Consider the following 22,970-nt stretch of genomic DNA (forward strand, 5'->3'; position numbering starts at 1 on the left):
CTATATTGGTATATGTAGTCAAACCCATTCTTAACTGGTGTGTGTGTGTGTATGTGTGTGTGTGTGTGTGTGTGTGTGTGTGTGTGTGTATTTAACAAAATTAACTTGATTAAACAAGTTTCCCATTTCTGGAGAGTGTGATAAAGTGGATCTTTCTGCCTCTCCCAGAACACCCGACCCACCTGGAGTCACTGTCTAACTTCTAACCACCTTCTAACTAGAACAGACTCAACATTATCAATGACATTCCCTGAGCCACACAGCAGGGCCAATACATTTTTGCTGAGGAAATAAACGAATTAAATGTTTCTTGCTGTCAGGGTCCATATTACCTAGTGGGGGAGGTAATAATCAGTATTTACAAGCTACAGAGTCAAATAAGAGCTATAATCACAGGGACCACATTTTCAGGATCAAACCCTGCAGAAAGAATTCTGATAAATCAGCAGTCTCTTCTGATTTTTAAACATGTTTATATGGAAATCTTACAATGGTATCTGAATCTAAACACATCCAACTGCTTTCCACAACCCTCACGCCTCCCACCTGATGGGAGCCATATCGTCTTCAGCCTAGATGTGACTGTCTCTCCCCCGTGATTCTCCCTGTGTCCATTCTTAGGGGGTGCAGGAGGTTATGTGCAGGCATTGGGCAAAAGTAACCCTCTCCTCTGGAGTCCCAATCCAGTGTCATGGGATGGGAGCCTTGGGTAGCCGGTGGTCAGGTTCTCTGCTACCTGAAGGAAGCTGGCCAGCAGTTAAGAATAAAATGAAAGAGACCAACAACACAATATGAGCCACCAGATTCAGCTGTTCCTAGGTTCGCCCCTATTCTGTCTAGATACCGGAGTCAACAACTTTCCCTTTGTGCTTAAACTCCTTTGGAACCAGGTTTCCGTCACTCGCAAATAAAAGGGCTCCGGAAAACCTAAGTTTCTAAGCTTCGGTTTCCCGCTTCTGCAAAAGCAGCTGCCTCCTAGGCGTGTGGTGAGGATCAAATGAACTAGGATCGCATCAGAGCTTTGCAAGTAGGAAGCAAAAGTATCCATTGTCACGTACCCTCCAAAAGCACTTAGCAGCCAGGATGGTTTGGGTTGCAAGAAGTCAAGCGTGCAATTTAAATTAGTTTAAGCCGTGGCTACTTCAAGTGTGGTTCCTGGACCAGCATCAGTATCACTAGACGTTAGAAATGCAAATTCATGGGCCTCACTCCAGCCCCATTGAGTCAGAATTTCTGTGTTATAACAAACTCCTTGAGTGATCCTTACACACACTGAAGTTTGGAAATCAATGGCTTTGGCAACAAAGGATTTGTTATCTAATATAACAAGTAGTACAAAGGTGGCTGCGAGCAGGTTGTTTAGTTTTGAGAGGTCAAGGGTGTGGGTACTTCCTATACCACTGCTAGGTTCACCGGCAACTATCTCACTGCCACAAGATGTGGCCTCGGCCTCCAATAGCTTATCTTTATAGAATCACGTCCAAGAACAGGAAGGGCGATTTCTCCTCACCTCCTTTTCATCAGGGAGGAAACTCTTTCCCCCAAATCTCCAAAGGACCCCTCCTTTCACGCCAGAAGCTAGGATCCCCTCCCATGCCGCTGCCTAAATGATCATGGTCACGGGAAATGAAATGACCACAACTGGCTTAGACTTGGTCACCTTCATCACCTGTGGCCACAGAGGGGCCGGCTCCCCTGGGCACATGGAACAGTGAATACCAGACCCAGTCAGAGCTTTGTCACCAAGGGAAGTGTGTGGACAGCCGTGGAATACAACCAGGAAGGTGTGCCACACGTATAATAGGAGTAGAGTCTGGAGTCGGGAGCAACTGTGGTCACTCTGATGCCTCAGTCAAGGTAAAGTCAAAGTTCTGGAAGTTTCTCCATGTCTTGGGGGGCCTCACCCATGGGTCATGAATGATGGAGATTTGTCAAGGTGAATCAGGTGAGTTTTTCATTAGCTCAGAAAGGCCCAGGAAAGAGGTCAGGTGGACAGAGACCACCTGAGGCATCGCACACCCCTCATGTCTATCTGGTGTGGACATTCCAAGCCTTTCCCTGTGTCAAGACCACACCCGTTACACCAACAGTGTTCCATACACATTTAGCCACCTCATCATCTCGTGGGTGCTTGACATTCCCAACGGATACGTTCCGAGTCTTCTGTAATTTCTAAATTCAGGAACACGACGATAGCATGTAAATGCCCCCACAAAATGCACCAAGTACATTTCATATCGGGTATGACCACAGGTGTAGAGAGGGGTGAACTGAGATGCGGGTGCCGGGCAGGCAGGCTGGCTCACTCACTTGTGGGTGATTCTTTCTGCACACAGAGTGGAAAAAAGATCACGGACACAGAAGGTTTTAAAATAAAACTTTAGTTATCTCATAAAAAGTCTGTGTGCCGGAAGAAGTGAGGGCTTTATCCAGCAGTGAGAGCCAAGCGACTATCCCTCAGTTTTATAGGTTCTGTTTTTCCCATGAGCAAGGCTCAAATTCTACGTACCCTATGCCCTCCCCACACATGCACCTTTCCAGAAAGCTTTTCGTTGTGTTGAATTCGGGGACACACAGGGAAGGGCCTGGTACTTCCAAGGGAATAAACGAATGGCTCATGTTTGACAAGCGCTGTGAGCCTCTATTTTGAAAACAGGAGGAATAATGGTACACAAGGTAAGATATACATCTGAAAAGAGATTTGAATACACACTTTGAAAACCAGGGGAAAATGCATAGTGAACAGAAGAAAGCAAGGAGGTCCCTGTCTGAGAAGGACGGAGTCGTGGTATTTGTTCACTGTGACGTCAAACTATTTTGATGGGTCTCTCTCATCACCACAGTTCAGTTCTTAGTTCAGAAAAAACAGGGAACTGGGGTGCCTGGGGGGCTCAGTTGGTTGAATGTCCAATTCTTGATTTTGGCCCAGGCAGGTCGTGATCCTAGGGTCGTGGGATGGAGCCCTGCGTCGGGCTCTGTGCTGAATGTGGCGCCGGCTTCAGATTCTCTCTCTCTCCGCCCCTCCCCTTCTCTCTCAAAAAAAAGAAAAAAATACAGCAAGCTAACACATGAACTGCTGAATGCTCTGACACAAGGATGGAGTCTGTCTAGTCCGGGGTGAGGAAGAGGCAGGAGAGGGCGTGTTGAGCTCGCGAATCAAGTCCCCCACGGCCATCCACAGTTAAGAGACTCATGCCAGAAACTCAGCCCTGGTGTCAGTTTATCCACAGATTCTGCTGTCAGCTGTGGTGTCTCCTGTGCTCCCTTCTCTTCATCTGATGTGGCTTTGGAACTAAACATCCTCGCCTCCTCCTCCTCATGAGCCTCTCGTTTCTTCTCCCAACTGCCGAGCGTGGCTCCATAAGCCATCCCGTGACCAGCAGATCTACGCAGACTTGGACCTTCATGAAGACTGTGGGCTCCGGCCTCACCACCACCCCTGTGTGCTCTTGGGCAGCCCGTACAACCTCCGTGAACCCCGGCTGGTCTCTCTGGAAGGTGAGGGTCACGAGAGTGTTCCCCTCACGAGTGCAGGGGACGGTGACGTGCTGGTCACTTAGGGAAAGCCTGGCCCCAAAAGGTGACAGTGGAAAATGCAGAAGAGGACCAAGGTGGTCCTCTGGCACCTCTCGCCCTGACCTCCTAGGATCCCAGGGTGATGTGACAGCTGCCAGCTGGGTTCCACTGAGGTGGAGAGTGGGGCCCGCGGCCCTCCGGCAGTGCCAGCCAGGTTCCTGGGACTCTACTCGGAAGAAGTAGTGACGTCAGGAGGCTGGTGTCAGAAGAGTTCACCTGTGGGCGCTCTGGGAATCAGAAACCAGAAGGCCTACATGAGTCCAGGCCAAGCCCCAAACTGGAGGGCGCTTGAAACGCCATCAGGGGGAGGGACATCCTTCCTCCAGATTCAGTTCCCGTTTGGCAGCTATAGGCGGACTGGGCAGCACCCCCAGATGGGGCTCAGTGGCCACGCCCAGGTTCCATGGGCTGCCAGGACCAAGGCGGCCGTGCAGGCCTCTCATCCAGGGTTCCCCGCGAGGCAGGGCAGCTCCCACCGGTGCACGCTGTCCTCTCTGGGGCATGTGAACGAGGACTGCGAGCTCTGGAGGGATTTGAGCAGCCGTGTGAACCCTGGTCCCCATGCTCCTCCAAGTTGAATTATTTATGCTGCTGCATTGGTCGACTTGCAGTTTTAATTAGCATCCTGGGAAAAGGCTGCAGCCTCGCCATCCTCCTGTGGAATCTCAGGGAAAGCTCCACGGCCCATCGGCTTGCTTTGGCAACAGGATCCAATACCTACCACGGCGAGCCGGTGCTGTTGCTGGACAAGAAGCCAAGCCTGAGACATCTTCTTTGCTTTACCGGGCCTGAGGCTCCTTTCCCTCTTGCTTCCGAAGGCTTCCCCTTCTCCAGGGAGTCGGGAGACTTTGATGAGATGGCGCGAGTAAAGGCAGGCCAGGTGCCTGGCCCCAAGCAGGCAGCAGCCGGGGTTTCCGGGCAAGGCATCACCCGAGGGCCTTGTACGGTCTCCGAGCGGTACCCGGCCGGCTCCAGCGGCAGAAACCCAGTGACTGGAAAGCCTGCTTCCGCAGCTCTGCTTTTTGGAAGCACTGCATGAGTGTCTCCGGTCACAGCCAGATGACGAGGGCGACAAGCCAGGCGGGAAGCCCACAGCAGCCCTGTGAAGCCAGGAAGGCGGAATTAGATGCTTGGAACCACACAGAGGTGAGGGGACCTGACCGTGTGATTCTAAACCCCAGATTAGGGGCCTCTGATCCACGGGAGGCGACCCTGGGACCAGATAGAGGAACGCCCAAGGCCTTCAGCCTAACTAGCTGTGTGACCTCCGGCACACTTAACCGCTCAGGGCCTCAGTTTCCTCCTCCGTGAAATGGAGCAGTGATGATGACTTAGCAAACATAGGCACTCAAAAAAAAAAAAATACATATTTGCTTTCTTTTGGCAAGTTCTTTTGGCTCTCCCTTCCACGGATATGATACTCCCCATGTCCCTACATTGGGAAAAACATAACAGCTGAAGTGTAGGCATTGACTGAGCATTTATTCTGTGGCTCACCCCACTTTCACTCCACCTGTAGTGTTCACTCGTTCCTCCTCTCAATAAACCCGTGAAGGAGGTACTGTCTCATCTGCATTTTACAAGTGAGGACATGAGACCAAGAGGTTAAGCCCAAGGGTCACAACAGGGCAAGCGGCCCAGATATTCCTCAACATTTGCAAGGGGGTAACATAGACGGGAAAGACGGGAGGAGGAGAGGCTCTTGACAACGTCCAGGGTTTGCACCATGAAAAGCATCACTTCTGCACACACACAAAAGTCTCAACAAAGCTTGGGATCTATCAAAAGGAAAACCACAGTTCAACCGCCCTCAGCCTGATGCCCTGTAGGTTGTGGTACAATTCCATGCATATGAAATATCAGAACAGGTAGATCCGCAGAGACAGGTGCGGACTGCTGGTCGCCAGGGGCTGGGAGGGGGTAATGGGGGAAATGAGCTTTGTTCTGAAGAGGTTCTGGAACCAAAGACAGGTGTACCTGCACAGCGCTGCGAATGTGCTAAGTGCCGTGAATTGTACACTTTAAAATGGTTAATATTATGTTATGTGAATTTAACCTCAAGTTAAAAAAAAAAAAAAAGGGAGAGAGTGGGATCATACCTGTAGTCCGTTCCTGTCCAATAGCTGAATCTGCTGGAATGACCCTCCCTCTTCTCCTCGTCAAGGCAGGAGCTTCAGCTGAAAATTCCTCCTCCCGAAGCTTTTTGGGGCCTCTTGGGGAGAGGCCAGCGCCCCTGTTATGGGCCCTGCTGCCCCTGGAGGGGCAGGAGGCATTTGACAGGCCTCTTGGAGTCTGGAGAGTCTTTCCTAGATGACAATCTTGTCCTCCCCACTTTGTTAAAACTGCCCCACGATGCCCACGATGTAGCCCCCATTGGTCCTGGTGCAGCACCCCCCCACCCCAGGGCCTGGCGGTGACGGGGGTGGGGGGTGGGGTGGGACTAACTGAGTGCTGGGGCCTGCTCTGGACTTAATCATTGTTCTTTACCTCTGATGTAGTTATTCAAGGTAAATCCTTTTTGCCCATAAGCACCCTCTTCCTTTGAATCCGACTCCCTGGGTCCCCCTGAAGCACAAAACTGGAAAGTTGATTTCACAGGATTAACAAGACAGAAATGCAGTGGTAGAATTTAGTAGCCCCCAAGCAATCTTACAACCTGGAGTTTTCTCCCTGCTCAGCTGCCTCTCGGAAGACAGTTCTGCAAAAGGATGGCGGTCGCACTGGACTTGCTTGGTGGTCTTGGGGGCCTCAGTGGCCAGACCAATGTGATCCCTGCTTTTGGCAACGGCTGGGAAACCCAGTTAGTGAGGGGGCCCTTAAGGAGAAAGGGCTCAGAGGAGCCAATTCCAGACAGTCTAGAAGGGCTGGCTGTGTTTACATTCTTCCTTCTTCCCTCGTACAAATAACAAGCGCTCGGTAATGATCTCCTGATGAATTCTATAGAGAGACAACACAAGCTTGAATCTCTGCTCTGGACACTAACTAGCTGGGTGCCTTTGGGCTGTTTCTCTGCTTCCTGGAACCTTAGTTTCCTTCAAAGCGGCCTGTGCCTCCCTCCTCGGGGTGTTCCCCCATCCCAGCCTGTCCATACCTGGAGGAGTTCAGTTAAATCAGAGCCTCGAGATGAAGACAACAGCATGGGACAGGGGACAGCCGCCCACAGCCACACATTTCACTTTCAAAAGTTTCCTGCAGCCACTGTATTTACTTTCCCAAGATAAGGCTCCTGGGTTTAGAATAAGGAAATACGCTGCTGGGCCTTTCTTCCCCACTGGCTGCCAGGAATCAGATTGCCTCAGAGAAACAGGAAATGAACAGTCCTGCCCGGGGCACCCCAGGAGACCTCTGGTACCATTGTTACCCGACCACAGAAGGGCAGCGAGTAATCATAATTACAGACAGAACTATCTCTGCTTATAGCACGAGGGTGCAGCTTGTTCCGGGTGTGGGAAAACCCCAGCGCACCTGAATCCCCCCACTGCCCTGACCAAAGCAGCTCTTACTGGGTGGTTTCCTACCATATTCCAGACAATTCCAAGTATACTCTTTGATGGACACGGGTCATGAGTTCAGCATAAAATATCACAGTGGCCCAGAAACCTGGTTCCGTGAATCCTTCCAGACCTTATTTTCTCTTCCTCGACCTTCAGGCCTCTTTGCTTGCCAAGCCATCGAGTGTGGTGGTCAAAACCCCGAGCCCGGAGGCAAGGGCGGTCTGCCTTCCAACAACCCCCCTCACCACCACCCCCCCCCCCCATTCCCCAGCAATGGCATTTGCTCACGTCTCTTCACCCAGGGAATCAAGAAAATGAATCTCTACGTCTGGGGTATAATATGATCTTGAATCCAGTCTCTCAAGGTCACATATATGCAATATCACTACACGCACCTATGTTACAAGGCTTGCCATTTTTTTAGTCTTTTTTTCCCTGGCGGCCTCTCCGGGCCCCATTCCTTTTGCGTCCCGTTTGAATTTGGACAACAGCTCTGGACCATTTGCTTTAGTACGTATCCTGTAAACGGGGTAAGACCTCCTCAGCTCGAGGCATGATGGGTGCAAGGAGCCATGTTCCCCACCCTCCCGAGACTCCTTCAGGACGTCCCCAGTGAGCCCACCACGACCACCACCAAAGACCCAGCTTCTGCTTAGGGAGGGCTGAGCCCCTGCCAGGCTCCCGAGCCTCCTCTGTGCTGGGCTGGTGGGTCTAGATGACCAGGCGGGGATTCCTGCCCCAAGCAGCTCAGGGGACCAAGTGCAGGTACAGCGGGTGGGGCTGTGAGGAGTCCCTCCCACAGGAATATCAGAGACCTTTGAATGACACTGAAGGGACAGTGCTCTGATGGGGATAAGCGGTACTTCAAGCCTCTGGGGGCAGGGGGCAGGTCTCCCAGATGAGAGTGGACAATTCTGATGTCAGTGGGGCGGGGGTTGGGGGGTGGGGGAGAGAAGGATGCTGGGACAGGAAGTGGCTTGGAAGGCGGGTCTTAAACTGGTGAGGAACTGCCACCTTCTTGTCTGTGGGCCCCTCTGTGGGGACGTGGGCTCCGGGGGTCGGAAGGAGGGGTGCCAAGGGCTGAAGCATGGCAGCGGCTGCCCGGGAAGAGGCTGGGCCAGGCAGGGGTCAATGTGGATGGCCTCGAGGGTTCTGAAAGCAGTCATGTTGGTGATAGTTGTCAGTTACTCTGATTACGCCCCTTCGGTGCTCCAAAGACTCCCTATAAAGTCTTGCTAAACAGCCCAGCCCCATCGCAGCTGGGCTGGGGCAAACTGAGGGAAAGTTCTGTGTTCAGGGTTGGGTCAGAGGGTGTAAAGAGGCAGGACCTTGGACATCAGGGGTGTGATGACACCAGCGGACCCCGGAGGGAAAGGGGAGTCTCAGAGGCAAGACTGACACGGCCCTCCCATGGTGAGAACCTCTCCCCTGCTACCTACCTTGCAGAATCAAGGTGAGAATTTGCTGAGGACACTGGTGGGGGAGGCGCCCTTCTCTGTGGGCTTCCTTTCCCGAGACTGGCATCCAGGCCTGTGTGCGGTGGCCACATGTGGGTCAGGGGTTCCTGTCAGGGCAGAGGGAGCCAGCAGGCGCCAGGAGAGCCTGTCCTGGAAAGCCCAAGCAGGGCCTTAAATTCAGGGAGAACCAAGCTCAGAGGGTCAGAACAGGATGAGGGTGAGTTAGAAAGCTTCATCTGTGCCTTCACACCTCTCTGGTCCCGTTTTCTAGCACTGCATTGAAATCACCCAGGATCCTTACTGTTCCGTTAGCACATGAAGCAACTCCATATCCGGGCCTTTGCACATGCCCTACTTCTCCCAAAAACCTTTTGCCTGCAAGGACTCACCCGGGTCTCAGCTCGCGTATCACCTCAGAGAGACGCCCCTGACCACCCCTTGGAAAACAGCAACTCTTGTCTCTCCCTACACCTTCTTACTTCACAGCACTCCTTCCCTGAAATTATGCTCTACAAGATGTGTATTTGTTCATCTGATTACCGTCTGTTTGCCCTGGTAGAATGTACTCTTGCCATGGAGGCAAGAACTGTATTTTTGCTCACCGGTGACTCCCAAGGGCCTCAGGGCCTGGCACATAGTCAACACTCGATAAATACTTGCTGAGTGAATGATCAAAGGTGATAAATGTCTACTGAGGGGCGCCTGAGGGGGTACAGTCGGTTGGGCATCCGGCCCTTTGATTTTGGCTCAGATCATGATCTCACGGTTCGTGAGATAGAGTCTCCCCCAGTCACGGCGTGGAGACTGCTTGGGATTCTCTCTCTCTCTGCCCCGCCCCCACTTGCGTGTGTGTGCGCTTTCTCTCTCTCTCTCTCTCTCTCTCTCTCTCTCTCTCTCTCTCTCAAACACAAATAAAGATGTAAAATTTTTGGGAAAAAAAAAGACAAGATGGCTTATATTCAGTTAAATTATTTTAGTCCTTATAAATACATAGAATTCTAGAAGATGATGTAACTAGACACAAAGAGGCATGGGTTTGTACACCTGATTCTAACATGCCAAAAAGTAAATAAAAACAGTGTGTCCTTTTTCCACAAGGATGAAAATAACTTGAAATTGTCTTCTTTTTGTGTGAGGAGACTCTGAACTACACAGACACTTGCCCTAGATGAATCAAAGCAGTTGGCTTACAGTGAGGTCCCATAAATTGGTGATGCCTAATTCACAGTTTTCCAGAGGCCAGAACAGCCACTGTAGCTCACTCAGGGCTTAAAAAGGCAAGAGGGGTATTTATAGCAACAGTAACAGCTGATTGTGAGAATTTGGCAATTAAATTTATTCTAGGAAATCTTATAATTACTGAGTTCAGTAGCTATCACATGGGTTCATCAGCTGAAGCCACTGTTTAAAACAGATATTTTTAAAATCCCCATTGAAGCTAAGAATAGAAAAATAAGAGAGTGGCCCTAAGTGGTATCATGGGGGCAAAGTTAGCTCACTGAATTTAGTTCAGTCCCTGAAGAAATAAATCTTTACAAGAGATTAAATGAAAAAAAAAAAAGCTATCCATAAAAAAAGGTATGTTTCCAACTAAAGCGCTCTGACGTTTATTGAAATTTGTAAGAACATAACGATTGTCCTTTAAACCATTTCCATGAACTTCTTAAACTAAATACTTCCAGTGTGAAAGCTAATGCATTTTTTAACTTTCATGCTTTTTTCCAGAAGAGTGAATTTCCGAAATGTATCACCCACAAACTTGAACAGTAAAAAAAATTTTAAGAACCCCAAAAAATCATAAAAGAAGGATGGAATGGAGATACTTTGATACATGGCAGTGATTTTTTTTCCTTCAGAGAACTCTTTCTTCTTTTAATGATTAAAAAAAAAAAAAGAAAAAAGATTTTCTTTAATAGAAAATCTGGAAAAATTTTAAGAAGACTAGAAAAGAAAAAAGACTTTTGTCACACTGTTCCCTGAGACAATCATGGCTCATATGTTGGTATATTTCCTTTTGCTCTGCTCTGTTTTTGTTTTTTTTTTTTAAGCTAGGTTTTCATTGTTTCTGCGTTTGCTGTTGCTTATCTGACTCTTGTTTCTTCCTCAACAGTACTGGTGACCTGGGAAATGGAGGTCCCGGGGGCGGCAGGAGACTGAGTTTGCCATTCACACTATGACTGTAGGTGAGTTCTTTCTCATCTCCAGGCCGGATGTTTATACAGGTGGGTTTTGAGAAGCTAAAATTGCAACAAAGCCTCTCTCGACAGAAACTAGACAGAAACTCGTATGAAAGTTCGGTACCCATGTCCAAACCCCTTAGCCAGCTGGGAGCCTCAGAGGCAACACTCCTGAAATAGGTGATTTTAAAGGCCGCCCCTGGCAGCTTACAGCTCATGCCCCCGTATATTTATTTACACCCCCCATGAGTTCTGAGTAGGAAGCAAAGGAGGGGAGAGCCTTCCCAGGACACTGCCTGGGCCTCCCCACCACAGATGGCCATCTCTGTGAACCTTGCCGTTGAGGTGGGGCAGGGGACCTTCCCCTCATGATCCCATGTCCACACTGCTGGGGTCACAGCCTATTTGTGTCAGGGGCAGAAGAAAAGAAGCCATCAGTCAAGGCTTAAGGAAGTGCTTTGTGTTTTCTGCGCCTGCAAAACACGCCCTGGCATGCATCTGATGCCGCCCAGGTGTGATGGCCTCAGCCAGGCTCTGACCCCACAGGTCCAGGACAATGAGTAGTTCTGAGCGGCCAGCCTCCACCCCCCCGTCAGCCTCCATGTGTGGTAACTGTGGCACATCCCATTTCCTCTAGGGACACAGCCAAGCCGGCGTTGGGCAGCACAGAACGGGCAGGGCAGTCGGGGATGGAGCCTAGTGCTGGCAGGCAGAAAGAGGATCCAGGGGCAACTGGGGGCCCAGGGGTAAATGGTGCCCTGGGAAGGACTTCTAACTGGGGGTCTGGAAGGAGAGGGAATGGGGTAGAAAGAAAGAAGGAAGCTGCCACTAGCTAAGTCCTTGTTGCTCCCAGTACTACATATACAGCAATTCTGTTATTCGAGCTTCTCAGTGACCCCGCGAGATCAGTCTTGCTCAGCCATTTACTCACAAATATCATGGGCTGGTAGCTCTGTGTCAGACCCTGGGGAGAAGGCAGCAAGAAGACACTAAGCCCCCCACCCTGTGGAGCTTGCCTTCTAACGGGGGGAGCACACAAGATAGAATTGCGTGCACAAGTACAGGAGATGACAGGTGAAAGTGTCCCAAAGAAAACCTGAGCTACCTCAAGGGACAGCAAGGGGTGTCGTCAGCGAAGGTCTCAGAACCATGTGGGTGTCTGGGGCTGAGACCCTAGGCAGAGAGCACAGTCCATGCACAGCCCAGAGGGGAAGTGCTCCCTGCATGCCTGGGGCAGGAGGGAAGACTGGGGGAGGTGGTCGAGGATTATAGACGATAGGTCTAGGTCCCACTGGGCACTTCGGATGTGGTTCTGAGCACAGGTTGGGATGGGGACCCCCGGGGATGCTTGACCAGAGGAGTGATGGGATCTGGCTTCCACTGTGAAAGCTTCACTCTGGCCCTACTGTGGGGAATTAGCCCATAAGTGGGCAAGAGAGAGAGCAGAAGGGGCAAGTTATGACCCGCATTTCCAGATGAAGATTCAGAGGCTCAGGAACGTCTCAAAAATCTGATGGCACCATGACCATCTAGAATCTTTGAGTGACTTCCCTTTGCCTTTATAATAGAGCTCATGTATGCAGATGAGATCCCACATGGTCTTCCTCAGCCTCCCTCCCCAGCTCCCTCACGGCCATCATCTTTGGACTTGTCTCTTTGATTCCTCAAGAGGCCCGAGTTCAGGTATTTCCCTGGACTTTTTTTAAATCTTTCCCGGTACCTGCAGTGCCCTCCTCCCACTTGCTCACCTGTCTAAGTCCTGCTCATCCTCTGAACCCTTAACCACAGCTGATCCTGTCTCCACAGACCAAGCCACGTGGGCTGGGTACCTCGGCAGGGTCCCCTCCACTTTGGCTGCAGTCCTCACCTTTGAGAGCCCCACTCTTTGTTGGTCTCCCCTCTGGGCTCCAGAACACCCAAGTGCAGGCTAGCTTCTCTCTTGTTCACCCATCAGCACTTAAGCCAGGCACACGATCTGGCACCTAGTGTGGACACTTGCTAATTAATACTCTGAGAGTTGAATAGAAAACTTGCCCAAGATCACACAGCTAAAAAGCAGGAAGATCAGGGTTCAAATTTCTCTCCAACTTCCTGTGGCTTCAGAACTTGAACTCAAGTCTTGACTTTTTTAGCGCCAGCTCCTGATGGCTCATGAAAGAGCCATTTCATTTTTCTGGCCCTCGATTTTCCAACGTTACAAAGAGAGCATCAGACATTGAGTGTCTTTCCGACTTCATGCCCTTCTGGTGTTCCCCAGATTCATCTGACCACAAGAAGCTCCCGGGCACTGGGCACTTCTTATGAACACGGATTCCTGGTCTCACACCAGCCGACAGAATCAGGACTCCAAGATCGCCTTGGAATCCTGGTTCTGTGTGTTCGTCAGTTTAATCAAGAGCCCTAAGTGATTCTTATCACCACGTAAGTCTTGGAAACACATTTCACTGAGACTCTTTCTCAGAGAAGTCCCCAAAAAAGAAAGGTCAAAGAGGACATAAAAACACAATCACAGTGACTATTTCAACTCTAATAACAGTTCCTTCTCAAATATCTCCTCTCTTTTATAAAAAGAAGCTGCAACTGAAGCCTGATATTTATTTATGTGAATTATTTTGGGGGCCTAACAGAAGGTTCCTGAATTTCCACTGAGAGTGTAATTTCCTGGACAACCTTAAATAGCACTTCTTTGATGAGCTTTGGCCAAGTCTGAATGACTCAAAAGGAACACAAGCAAAGGGGAAGCTCTCAACGGCCCAGCTCATCTGAAAATACACAGTGGGTAGGTGGTAGAGATAGAACCAGACCCAGCGCTCTGCACCCCTGGCCAGTATTTTCCCTTCTGAACCACAAGACTGTGCCAGGACAACGTGGGCTCTTCACAGAAAACTGTGATGTTCACACTTCAGGGCAACAGGTGCCCCATAGACATCAGTGATGACAAACCACAAGGACAGCGCACGGCACATAGGATGCACAAGATAGATAGGGGCTCACTGATTGACCAACCCCACCCTCTTATCAATCCTGACCTGGAAACAGGGCACTTTCCAGACTATTTCATTCTCTGCCTCGTTGGAGTATATCTATGGAATACTTAAGACGGGTTCCCACTAGTCAAACAGATATAGGCCTGATGACAAAAAAAATAATCAGTGCATGATCAAGGGAGGCAGCCTGAATTTTACTCTGCCATTTCCTTACCTCTCAGAACCTCGGTCTCCTCATCTGGAAGATGGGCATGATGCCAAAACCATTGCGTTATTAGTGAAGACTAGGTGAGATGCTGCATAGGGCCTGCACAGCATCGGTCAGCATTGGCTACATGAAAGGACAAATGAGTGGGGGTGGGGGAAGTGGCTTGTTCTGCTCTGGATTTGGAATTTGTTCCCCTTCCTCCCAGACTCTTGCTCTCTGTAACAAGTGTGTGGCACATGTAGCTGGGCCTTTCCTGAATGAAATCTGGGGCTGGGGGGAGAGTGTAAATCCAAACACACTAGACTGAAAATGAATGGCAATTAAAGAAGCCCCCACAGGACCCATCATCTTCCACTGAGTGTGGTATATTTGCATTTTCTTAGTTAAGAGGAAGTTTGGCTAGCATCACAGTAACCTAAGCCTTCTTAGGGTCTTTATTTATTTGTCAGTCATGATCACGGTGGCAGAGGGAAGCCAGTGCGGGGCTAGACTGATGCTCCGCTCTTGTTCCTGGGCCGTGCATGGCTTCTATTTTCAAGGTCAACTCATGGTCCAACATGGCTGCTGGATTCCAGCCATCAGTGCAAATTCTGGCCAGCAGGTAGAAGGAAGAAATGAAAGAGGCATCTTCTCCCTCTGTGATGGTTAACCTTATGTGTCGACCTGACTGGCTGCAGGTGCCCAGATTAAACTGTTTCTGGGTGTGTCTGTGAGAATGTTTCCAGATGAGATTAGTCTTTGAATCAGTGGACTCAGTAAAGGAAGCTGCCTTCCCCATGTGGTGGGGCATTGGCCAATCTGTTGAGGGCTTGAATAGAACAAAAAGGTTTTTTTTTTTTTCCTGCTTGAGCTGGGACATTTCATTTCACCTTCTCCTGCCCTGGGAGAATCTCCTGGACTGGGATTTGTGTCATTGGTCCTCCTTGTTCTCAGGCCTTCGGACTCAGCCCGAGTTCACCACTGGTTTTCCTGGGGCTACAGCTTGCACGTGGTGGACTGTGGGACTTCACGGCCTCCAAACCACGTGAGCCAGCTCGTGCTAATACCTCTTAGACATCCTATTCATTCTGTTTCTCTGGAAAATCCTGAGTAACCCAGCCTCTGAGGACCCTTTCCCAAGATTTCACACACCACTACTGCATAATTCCGTTCGATCAGAATTAGTCAGATGGGCATGCCAGCTCCAAGGAGGGCTGCGAAACATATCTTTCCTCAAGGAGGCCATGTATGCTGCTTAGTTCGAGATCTCCGGGTGGAAGAAGGAGGGGAAGTGGAAATTGATGGAGGAAGAGCAGTCTGGGCTGCATCCTCATTATTTGCATACTGCTTGAATACTCATCAAGGCCAGGGCTTTTCTTAGGCCCACCTTTTTTAAATGTTGAATTGAGGCTGAGAGAATAGAATGCTTTTTCTTAAGTGGGAATTGTATTCAGTAACCTAATATGTGTAACTGACATCTGGGCATTTGCTGTCCTTGAAACAGGCCTTGGGAGTCTGGGGGACGTCCAGGCAAAGTCTAGGGCTCCATGTATCACAGGCAGAAAGCCACTCTCAGACCAGAAGTCCTTAGAGACAAGGCTTTTGGTAACGAAGGCATAAATAGACTTTTATCGAGTGCTAGCTTTGTAAGACGCACATCCCTGTCATGCTGTTTTGCGGAGCAGAACCAAAGCTCCGAGAGGGCAAATCCCTTGTGCCAGGTCACAGAGCCAGCGGGCCCCAGACGAATACACCTTTCCATCCCCAAGCTGCCCTCTCATTCCATGATGAAGGGGCCCAGTGTGGTCTTTCCCCATATTCTGCTGTCCCCTATAGGATTCCTCAGCCGAGGAACCCAGACTCTCTGTAGTCACCTTCTAGTAATTCTCTAGCTCTCGCCTCCTGACTCCTGCTGCTTCTGTGCCAGCACCAGGGCCACGTGAGCGGGGAGTCCATGGAAAGCAGAGCTGGGGGGCAGATCCGAGCGACGCTTTGCAGGACGAGGAGGGCAGGGCACTACAAGGAAGGTCTGCGGGCAGACCCTTGCTGGGCAATGTTCCACCATCCCTCAGGAGACAATCACCACACAGGGCATTTTGGAGGCAGATGTATAAGTGGGTATTGTGCCTAGAACGCCAGGGCGTGTTCAGGCAGGCCTAAAGAGGCAGGAAGTTCCAAGTTTATTTGGGTTACAATGGGGAAACTCCAGGCCCAGCTCTCAGTGATGGATGGGCCAGAGTTTGAGGACCAGGGGCCAGGTGTTTTCTGGGAGTCCTGTGGCCTTATTTACTCTATCCTGAGCAACTAGGGTGCCCGGAGCCAGGAGGCCCATGGGGGAGAACCGTGTCCCGGGTTCTCCTTATTAACAGGAATGGTTCTGCGGCAATGGGGGCCTCCACAGCTTCCACTTGACTCTGAAGTCAGAGGCCCAGGGATTCCTTAAACTACATCTGGGAAACAAGAGTAGCTGAGCCCAAGCTCAGCACTGACCTTGAGAAGAGGGAGGGCGTGCTTGAAGTGTTTCAAGTCTTCCTTTCTTTCTCTGGCCTGAAAAGATGGAGGCACATGTGTCCCAGGCAAAGCGGTGGTTCTGAGTCTGAGAGCCCCGAGATTTAATCACTCACCCCTCTGGTGATCAGCACTGTGACCTTGGAGAAGATACCAGCTAACACACGGCAGATTTGCAGTAAATATTTGCTGAGTAATACTATATGTCAGCCCTGTGCAAGTTCTTTGTCACCAAAACCTCACAATCTGACGCCATATAAGGTGCTAGTCTTAGCTACGACTTACAGACCAGGAAACTGTAGCACCGAGGGGGTTCCACAGGGTGTCCAGCAAGACGTGGGCAGTAAATACCCAGCAGTTGGCCTCCAGAATGTCAGCACTGAACCCTTCTGATGGAAAAAGCCGAATGAGCAGTCTCTGGGAGTCTCAGTGTCCTCTTGTGCGGGTGGCTGCTGCGGTTGGGGGCATTTGCAGTGCTGGGACAGGATGAGTGCGAGCTGGCCAGTGAGGTGGCGGGAATGTCCCTGGGAGGCAGTGGCTGGAGGGTCAAGGCCTCCCCAGGAGGTAACTCAGACTTGGGGTGGGGAGCCACGGGAGACAAGGTGGGCGGAGCGGTAGTCCCAGACAAGGATTGGACTGCTAGCTCTGTGGTCTTCTTCTTTGTTCCGTCCTGCCCAGTATCCTGTGGCCTCAGGCTTGCATCTCCAGAGAGGGGATTGAGAGGTAGAAACAAAAGGAACATTTCCCCCAATTGTCTTCAGGAGAAAGATACGCAGTGCTAGCCTGGGGCCCCTTTCACAGAGGGTTCAGAGGGTCACATCAAGAAGAGAGGTGCCCCCAAGTCTCTGGATACCTTAAAGCTTGTAAGCAACCCTCACGGGCCCCAGGAAGTGACAGGGAGAGGCTGGCAATTCTTAGCCCACCTAGTCTCCCTGGAGGGCAGGAAGGGAGGGATGCCAACCACCGCGTGCTGGGCCCCAACCATGGCCAGACCTTGCAGGGGAGCCGGGGACACACGATGGGGTGTCATGAGCACCTGATGAGATCACAGTGAGAAAGTCTGAACCTGAGCAATTTGGGGGAAATTAACTCAGGTTCATGGCTGTAGCCCTTTCGCCGAGGGTCTCCCCAGGGAGACAGAGGTGCTCCCCAGGTGTCTGAATGCCTTGGGTGCTCATGCTGAACAGAAGGAGAAAGAGGGACAGGCAGAGCTTGCAAAGCTGGGGTGGAGGGTGGAGAAAGCAGAGGAGTGGCAGAGCACCCCAAGAACACCACAGAGGTGCAGACACCCAGAGGAGGCCCACAGGAAGTATCTATGGGCGTCACTTCGTCCTTTCATAAAACCCTTGTAGTAACTGTGAAATAAGCATCGTTATTCCCATTTTGTCCGCAGTCAAACGAATTCTGAGAGATCGAAGACATGCCAAAACCACACCAAAGGCCGTACACGTAGTCTGTTCGGTCAAAGCCCACAGTTTTCCTCCCATGCCTACTTCCCGTTTTCACCTAGAACTGATCCTGCAGGAAACAGGCTCGTCATATCAAAGGGTTTCTGGAGCCCGTGTCACAGAGCAGTGGCTCCCAGAGCGCACGTTTACTCAAAACGTCTTTGAGACACCACGATCAAAGTCACCTCTAGTGTAGGGTGCTCTGAGGGGTGTCCAGAAACCTGGACCAGAATACAAGCTGGTTCAAACAGACATGTATATAGGAAGCTCAGAATAAGCTCTTATATGCCTCTTAATGGTATCCACAGTCACACTGAGCGTCACCATGGGATTCCTGGCTTAAGTTTAAAACTCAGGATTGGGGGATGCCTGGGTGTCCTTGTTGGTTAAGTGTCTGACTTAGTTTTGGCTCAGGTCATGATCTCTTGTTCGTGAATTCGAGCCCCACATCGGGTTCTGCACTGACAGCAAAGGGCCTGCTTGGGATTCTCTCTCTCCCTCTCCCCCAGCCCACGCTTGCTCTCTCTCTCTCTCTCTCTCCCTTTCTCTCTCTCTCAAAATCAGTCAATAAATAAGTAAACATTTTTGTAAATTTTTTAACATTTATTTATTTTTGAGAGACAGAGAGAGGCCTAGAATGAGCAGGGGAGGGGGAGAGAGAGACAGAGAGAGAGAGAGAGAGAGAGAGAGAGATACAGAATCCGAAGCAGGCGCCAGGCTCTGAGCTGTCAGCACAGATCCCGACGTGGGGCTCAAACTCACAAACTGTGAGACCATGACCTGAGCTGAAGTCGGATGCTCAACCGACTGAGCCACCCAGGTGCCCCATAAGTAAACATTTTTTTAAAGATTCCTTTAAAAAAATAAAATAAAATAAAACTCAGGATGGACCGAGGAAGCTGCCAAGCAGCAAGACAGCGTGTCTATTAACTAATTTAACAGTCGTTTCCTAAATTAAAATATTAAGCTCCCTACAAATCACAAACTGGCTCAGACACAGTGCTGGACTTGGAGAGAACAATGAATCACGGAAGTGTTTGACCGTGGGAAGAACCTCAGAGACTCTGCACCTGGATGAGGAAACAGAGGGCCCCCAGCACTAGGTACCTCTCTAAGTCCGACGGACCATCAGGTCCAGAACTCCCAGCTCTTGACCCCAGTTATCATGTAGCTTTGGTCCGTAAGCCCAGGGCAAAAGAAATTTCTACCCAAATTAAAATCTGGACATGGCTTCAGAAAAACTGCCCCCTCACCTCCGTGGTCAATTACTTCATTCAGTATGACTTTCTCCGTAGTTCTTAACACTGTCTGAAATGGTCCACTTTGTTGATTTGTGTACAGATTTTTCTGTGTATCTCAGAAACTAGACAGTAACCTTTGACCCTTTTCTGTTGTGGTTCCTGCCATGTCTTTGGGGCAATGCCTGGCACATATAGAAGGCACTCAATAAATATTTGTAGGAGAAAGGGTGGAAGGGGAAAGGAAAGAGAAGGAAGAAGGAAAGGAATTTAGCACCTGTTAGGTGCCAAGCACTCTCTATATTGAATTTTCTTTGTGTATGTATTAGTTTACAATATTTTTATTTTTAAAAATACCTTTATTTTTAAAATACCTGGAGGAATGTCTAAGCACTGGCAGGCCCATTTCCAATGAGGACGCTTAGGTTGGAGAGGTGAAATGATTAGTCTAAAGGGACTCAGCCAGCATGTAGCAAAGCACATCTGAAGCCAGGTTAGGGTGCTTATACTAAACACTTTCAATAGAGGCATATTTATTGAGGTCCTACTCTCTGCCAGGCACAGTTTTAGGCTCATGGGATATTTGAGTGAACAAAGCTTACAGAGCTTACAGGTCATGGAAACCTATAACTTCGGGGATGTGTAACAGAGGAAGGGACAGCAGGCCTTGATGCGGCATCTGAAGGACATTGGCCTTCCAAGCCCACCTTCCTGGGTTGGGCTCCGCACTGGCTGTCTCAGGCTTCACCTTGAGAAGCAGAAAGCTGGAGCCCTGGAGGATGATGGCGGAGGTGTCCTGGAGCCTCTTCCCTGCATCTAATTTCCTGCTTGGGGAGGGGAGGAAGTGGGGCAGGGCATGGAGTTTCTAACTGTGACCTAAGTGTAAATGAAAGTTTATTGTGTAGACCCAAGATGTTGAGGCCTGCAGACATTTGCTACACATAATAATTGCACTTTTTTTTTTAATCAGCACTTGGAAGGAGAAAGGCAGCACAAGATGTTAGATCTAATGGATTCTTCCAAAGGCCAGAGCCCTTCAACTTATAGGAAAAGGCTGGATTCTTTAATAGGACACCGAGGCTCTCACGAACCAGTCCCTGAGCAACCCCCAACCCAGGCAGTCTCCTGACAGGCTCATCTGTCTGCACGCCGCACAGTTTTCTCCTCCCCAGTCCTCCTTCCGGGCTCACCTTCCTGAAACTAACATAACACCATTACCCCTCTACTTTACAACCTCACATGGCTCCCCCCCCCATTGCCTTCACATGGTCCAAATCCCTTGGTATGGCAATCTGACGACCCCTTCCATTCTCCTGCTCTAGATTTATCTCTCCTTATTCATTTTCTCCAACACTATGTTCCAGGCACATTACAATCCAGCCTCACGATATCATTGGCTGAGTCTGAACACACCTGGGTAGGTTATTCTTCTGCTCAGAATGTCTTCCTTGTTCTCCACCTGATGAACATCTCATTCCAAAGGATTAGCTTAAGCACCAGAGCCCATGGTCAGAAACTTTTCCTGACCCACTCAGGGCTGAACTCAGTATTCATTGCTATCTTTATGCCCATATTTACCTCATCCTATCCCTCTGTCGGGCCACCTAGAATTCAGAGTGCCCTGTATTTGTTTCCCCCACAAGATGGTGACATTTTTGAGGGCTGGACTTGGTGTTAATCATCTCTGCATGTGTACAGCCTAGTATAATGGGGTGCAGAGCAGAACCCTAAAGAATTTTTTTAGTGAATGAAGGGAAATGTATGGGTGAACTCTGGTCTTGACCAGTATTGCATAGAGCCATGTGAAGGCTGGCACAAAATATAAGGAGGTGCCCCCAGAGCTCATTAATTAGGATAAATAATATTTTAATGCAATATTTTCTAGAACTCCAATATCTATGCCCCAACTCCATGATGAAAAAAATCAGTATGTTAAGAAAAGATGGGATCTGATCCTGCACCTTAGGAGACATTCACCTCCCCTGAGTCCTGGCCTAAACGATTTGCTCAGAGGGAATGACTGCCAACATACGTGCTCAGTGGCTGAGTTAGCAACTGCCACCGTGAGACTGGAGAGAAGGACGTGGGTTAGAAAGTAAGGTGAAGGCGAAGCAGATAGTGGAGGTGGTGTATTCATCCATCAGACATCAGCAGGAAGCAATCCTGGCCAATCTTAGCCAGAGAAGGAATGTACTGGCAATGTATTGGGTGATTCCTGGCCTTGTCAGGAGGCTGGAGGGCAGAATCAGAACCAAGGACAGTGGGGACAGCCTGGTTAGGATGTGGCTGTTGGCACCTGCTACCCACCCGCACCACCATCACTGCTACCCTCTGTTGGTCTGATTGGCCCTATTTGCCATCTCACACATCCAAGAGTCAAAGTCACAGGCAAGAGTAGCCAACTGACCAGGCCTGGATAAGACAATGCCTTGGGTTCATGACAGGTCAATGGGAGGAAAATCTTTTGGCTTTTGTGGTGGGAGATGTTGGACTGTAGCCCACGACTACCCCCACGGAGGGATGTCTGTTTCAGCTAGAAAAGAAATTGAGTGTTGGACAACTCTACAAATGGCAAATACTAAATATAGCTAAGGTTGAATTTCTCCCGAGAGATTGCATAGAGCCATTAATTAAGATAGAAAACTCTGGCAAAGGGAAAAATACTAAATTGGTTTTACTTTCAGATTTGTGTTCTGGTTCTACTTCACACATAGGTGAGGGCCCGTAGGACACATTTGGATTCTTTTCCATGGTGGTGAAAAGCTGTGGGGATGCGTGGCCCTCTTACACCTTCTAGTACGGTTTTAGTGAGCAGCTGCCTTCTTGCAGTGGGGATTAGGAGTGGGGCATCAGAGCCATCCTATGATCTGTAGCTCCCGTGTCTTTTTGATATCACTTTATCCAGTTAATCCAACCAGCCACAGACCCATGGGATGGGAAAAAGCAAGGTAGAGTAAAGAAGGATCATTGTTCTGCCCTAGATACAATCGGGGGTGGAGTGGTCAGGAGGAAAGGACCAGCTCTCCTCGGAACTCTCCGATGTGCAGATCTCCTTTAATGCTCTCAAACCCCAGTGGTACTACCTGTGTTAACTCCACTTTTCAGGTGCGGTAAACCAAGGCTCACAGGAGTTAGGTGATCCGTCCGAGGCAACACACAGACTTAGTGTGCCAGAGCCAGACTCAAACCCAGCCTGGTCTATTCCACGGTCCACTATTCCAGAATCCATGTCACTCCCTGGTTCATAACCAAGGGTGAGCAATTTGCATCCATCACTGCCCCTTATTTATTAAACTTCCCAGGCATTTGCCATATTCCCTCCATAAGAACTAATGTGTCAAAAGGAGCCAAGATGACACAGGTCTCTCTCCTAGCCTGCTGGCTGCACTTTCACCCCACATTCAACTCAGCCCCGGCAGCCATCTCATTCTCACTGAAGTTCATGGACGGGCCCCAGGGCCCCTTCCCAATGCCCAATATTCCAGCCATTGACTTTTTTTTTTTTTACCTTATTATAGTGGGAAATTTCAAACTGGCATGAAACAGAACCCCTGATACCTATTACTGAGCTTCAGAAATTTTACTGACTTAAATTCTACTTCAGTGCACGCTTCCAAAGTTCATTAGTGTTCCCTGAATCACTAGGTCTCCTTACCGGGGGACTTTTCCTTAGGATTCAAGCTTAATTTTACTTTTCTGGTTGCCTCCAGCCCCCACTTCTTCAAATGAGACGCCTCGAAAAGCAGTAAACCCTCTTTTTGGTCTTATGCATCTTAGCACTTTTAGACAGCGTTAAGTGGCTTCTGAAACGTTTTGCAGAATGACCCCCATGCAGATATTTCTTTCCGCACGTCTGTAATTCTGTCTTTTGTCCCAGTTAAGCTCTCAAATCCCCTAA

At 49.7% G+C, this 22,970-nt stretch overlaps 1 protein-coding gene across 6 annotated transcripts in view; it reads left to right on the forward strand.

Annotated features, from left to right (window-relative positions):
* Nucleotides 1-8,051: 8,051 nt before the first annotated feature.
* Nucleotides 8,052-22,970, forward strand: part of PROM1 (prominin 1) — a 133,760-nt gene continuing 118,841 nt past the window's right edge. For 2 of the 6 annotated variants that reach the window (XM_042984893.1, XM_042984896.1), the window contains exons 1-2: nt 8,076-8,523; nt 10,638-10,749. Coding sequence is in view for 1 of the 6 variants with exons in the window: in XM_042984896.1 (XP_042840830.1) it covers nt 10,701-10,749 (49 nt within the window). In the remaining 5 variants the exon portion in view is untranslated. The other 4 variants (XM_015542720.2, XM_042984891.1, XM_042984892.1 and 1 more) reach the window with 3 other exon arrangements.

This window comes from Panthera tigris, chromosome B1 (genome assembly GCF_018350195.1).
Source record: "Panthera tigris isolate Pti1 chromosome B1, P.tigris_Pti1_mat1.1, whole genome shotgun sequence".
NCBI lineage: Eukaryota > Metazoa > Chordata > Mammalia > Carnivora > Felidae > Panthera > Panthera tigris.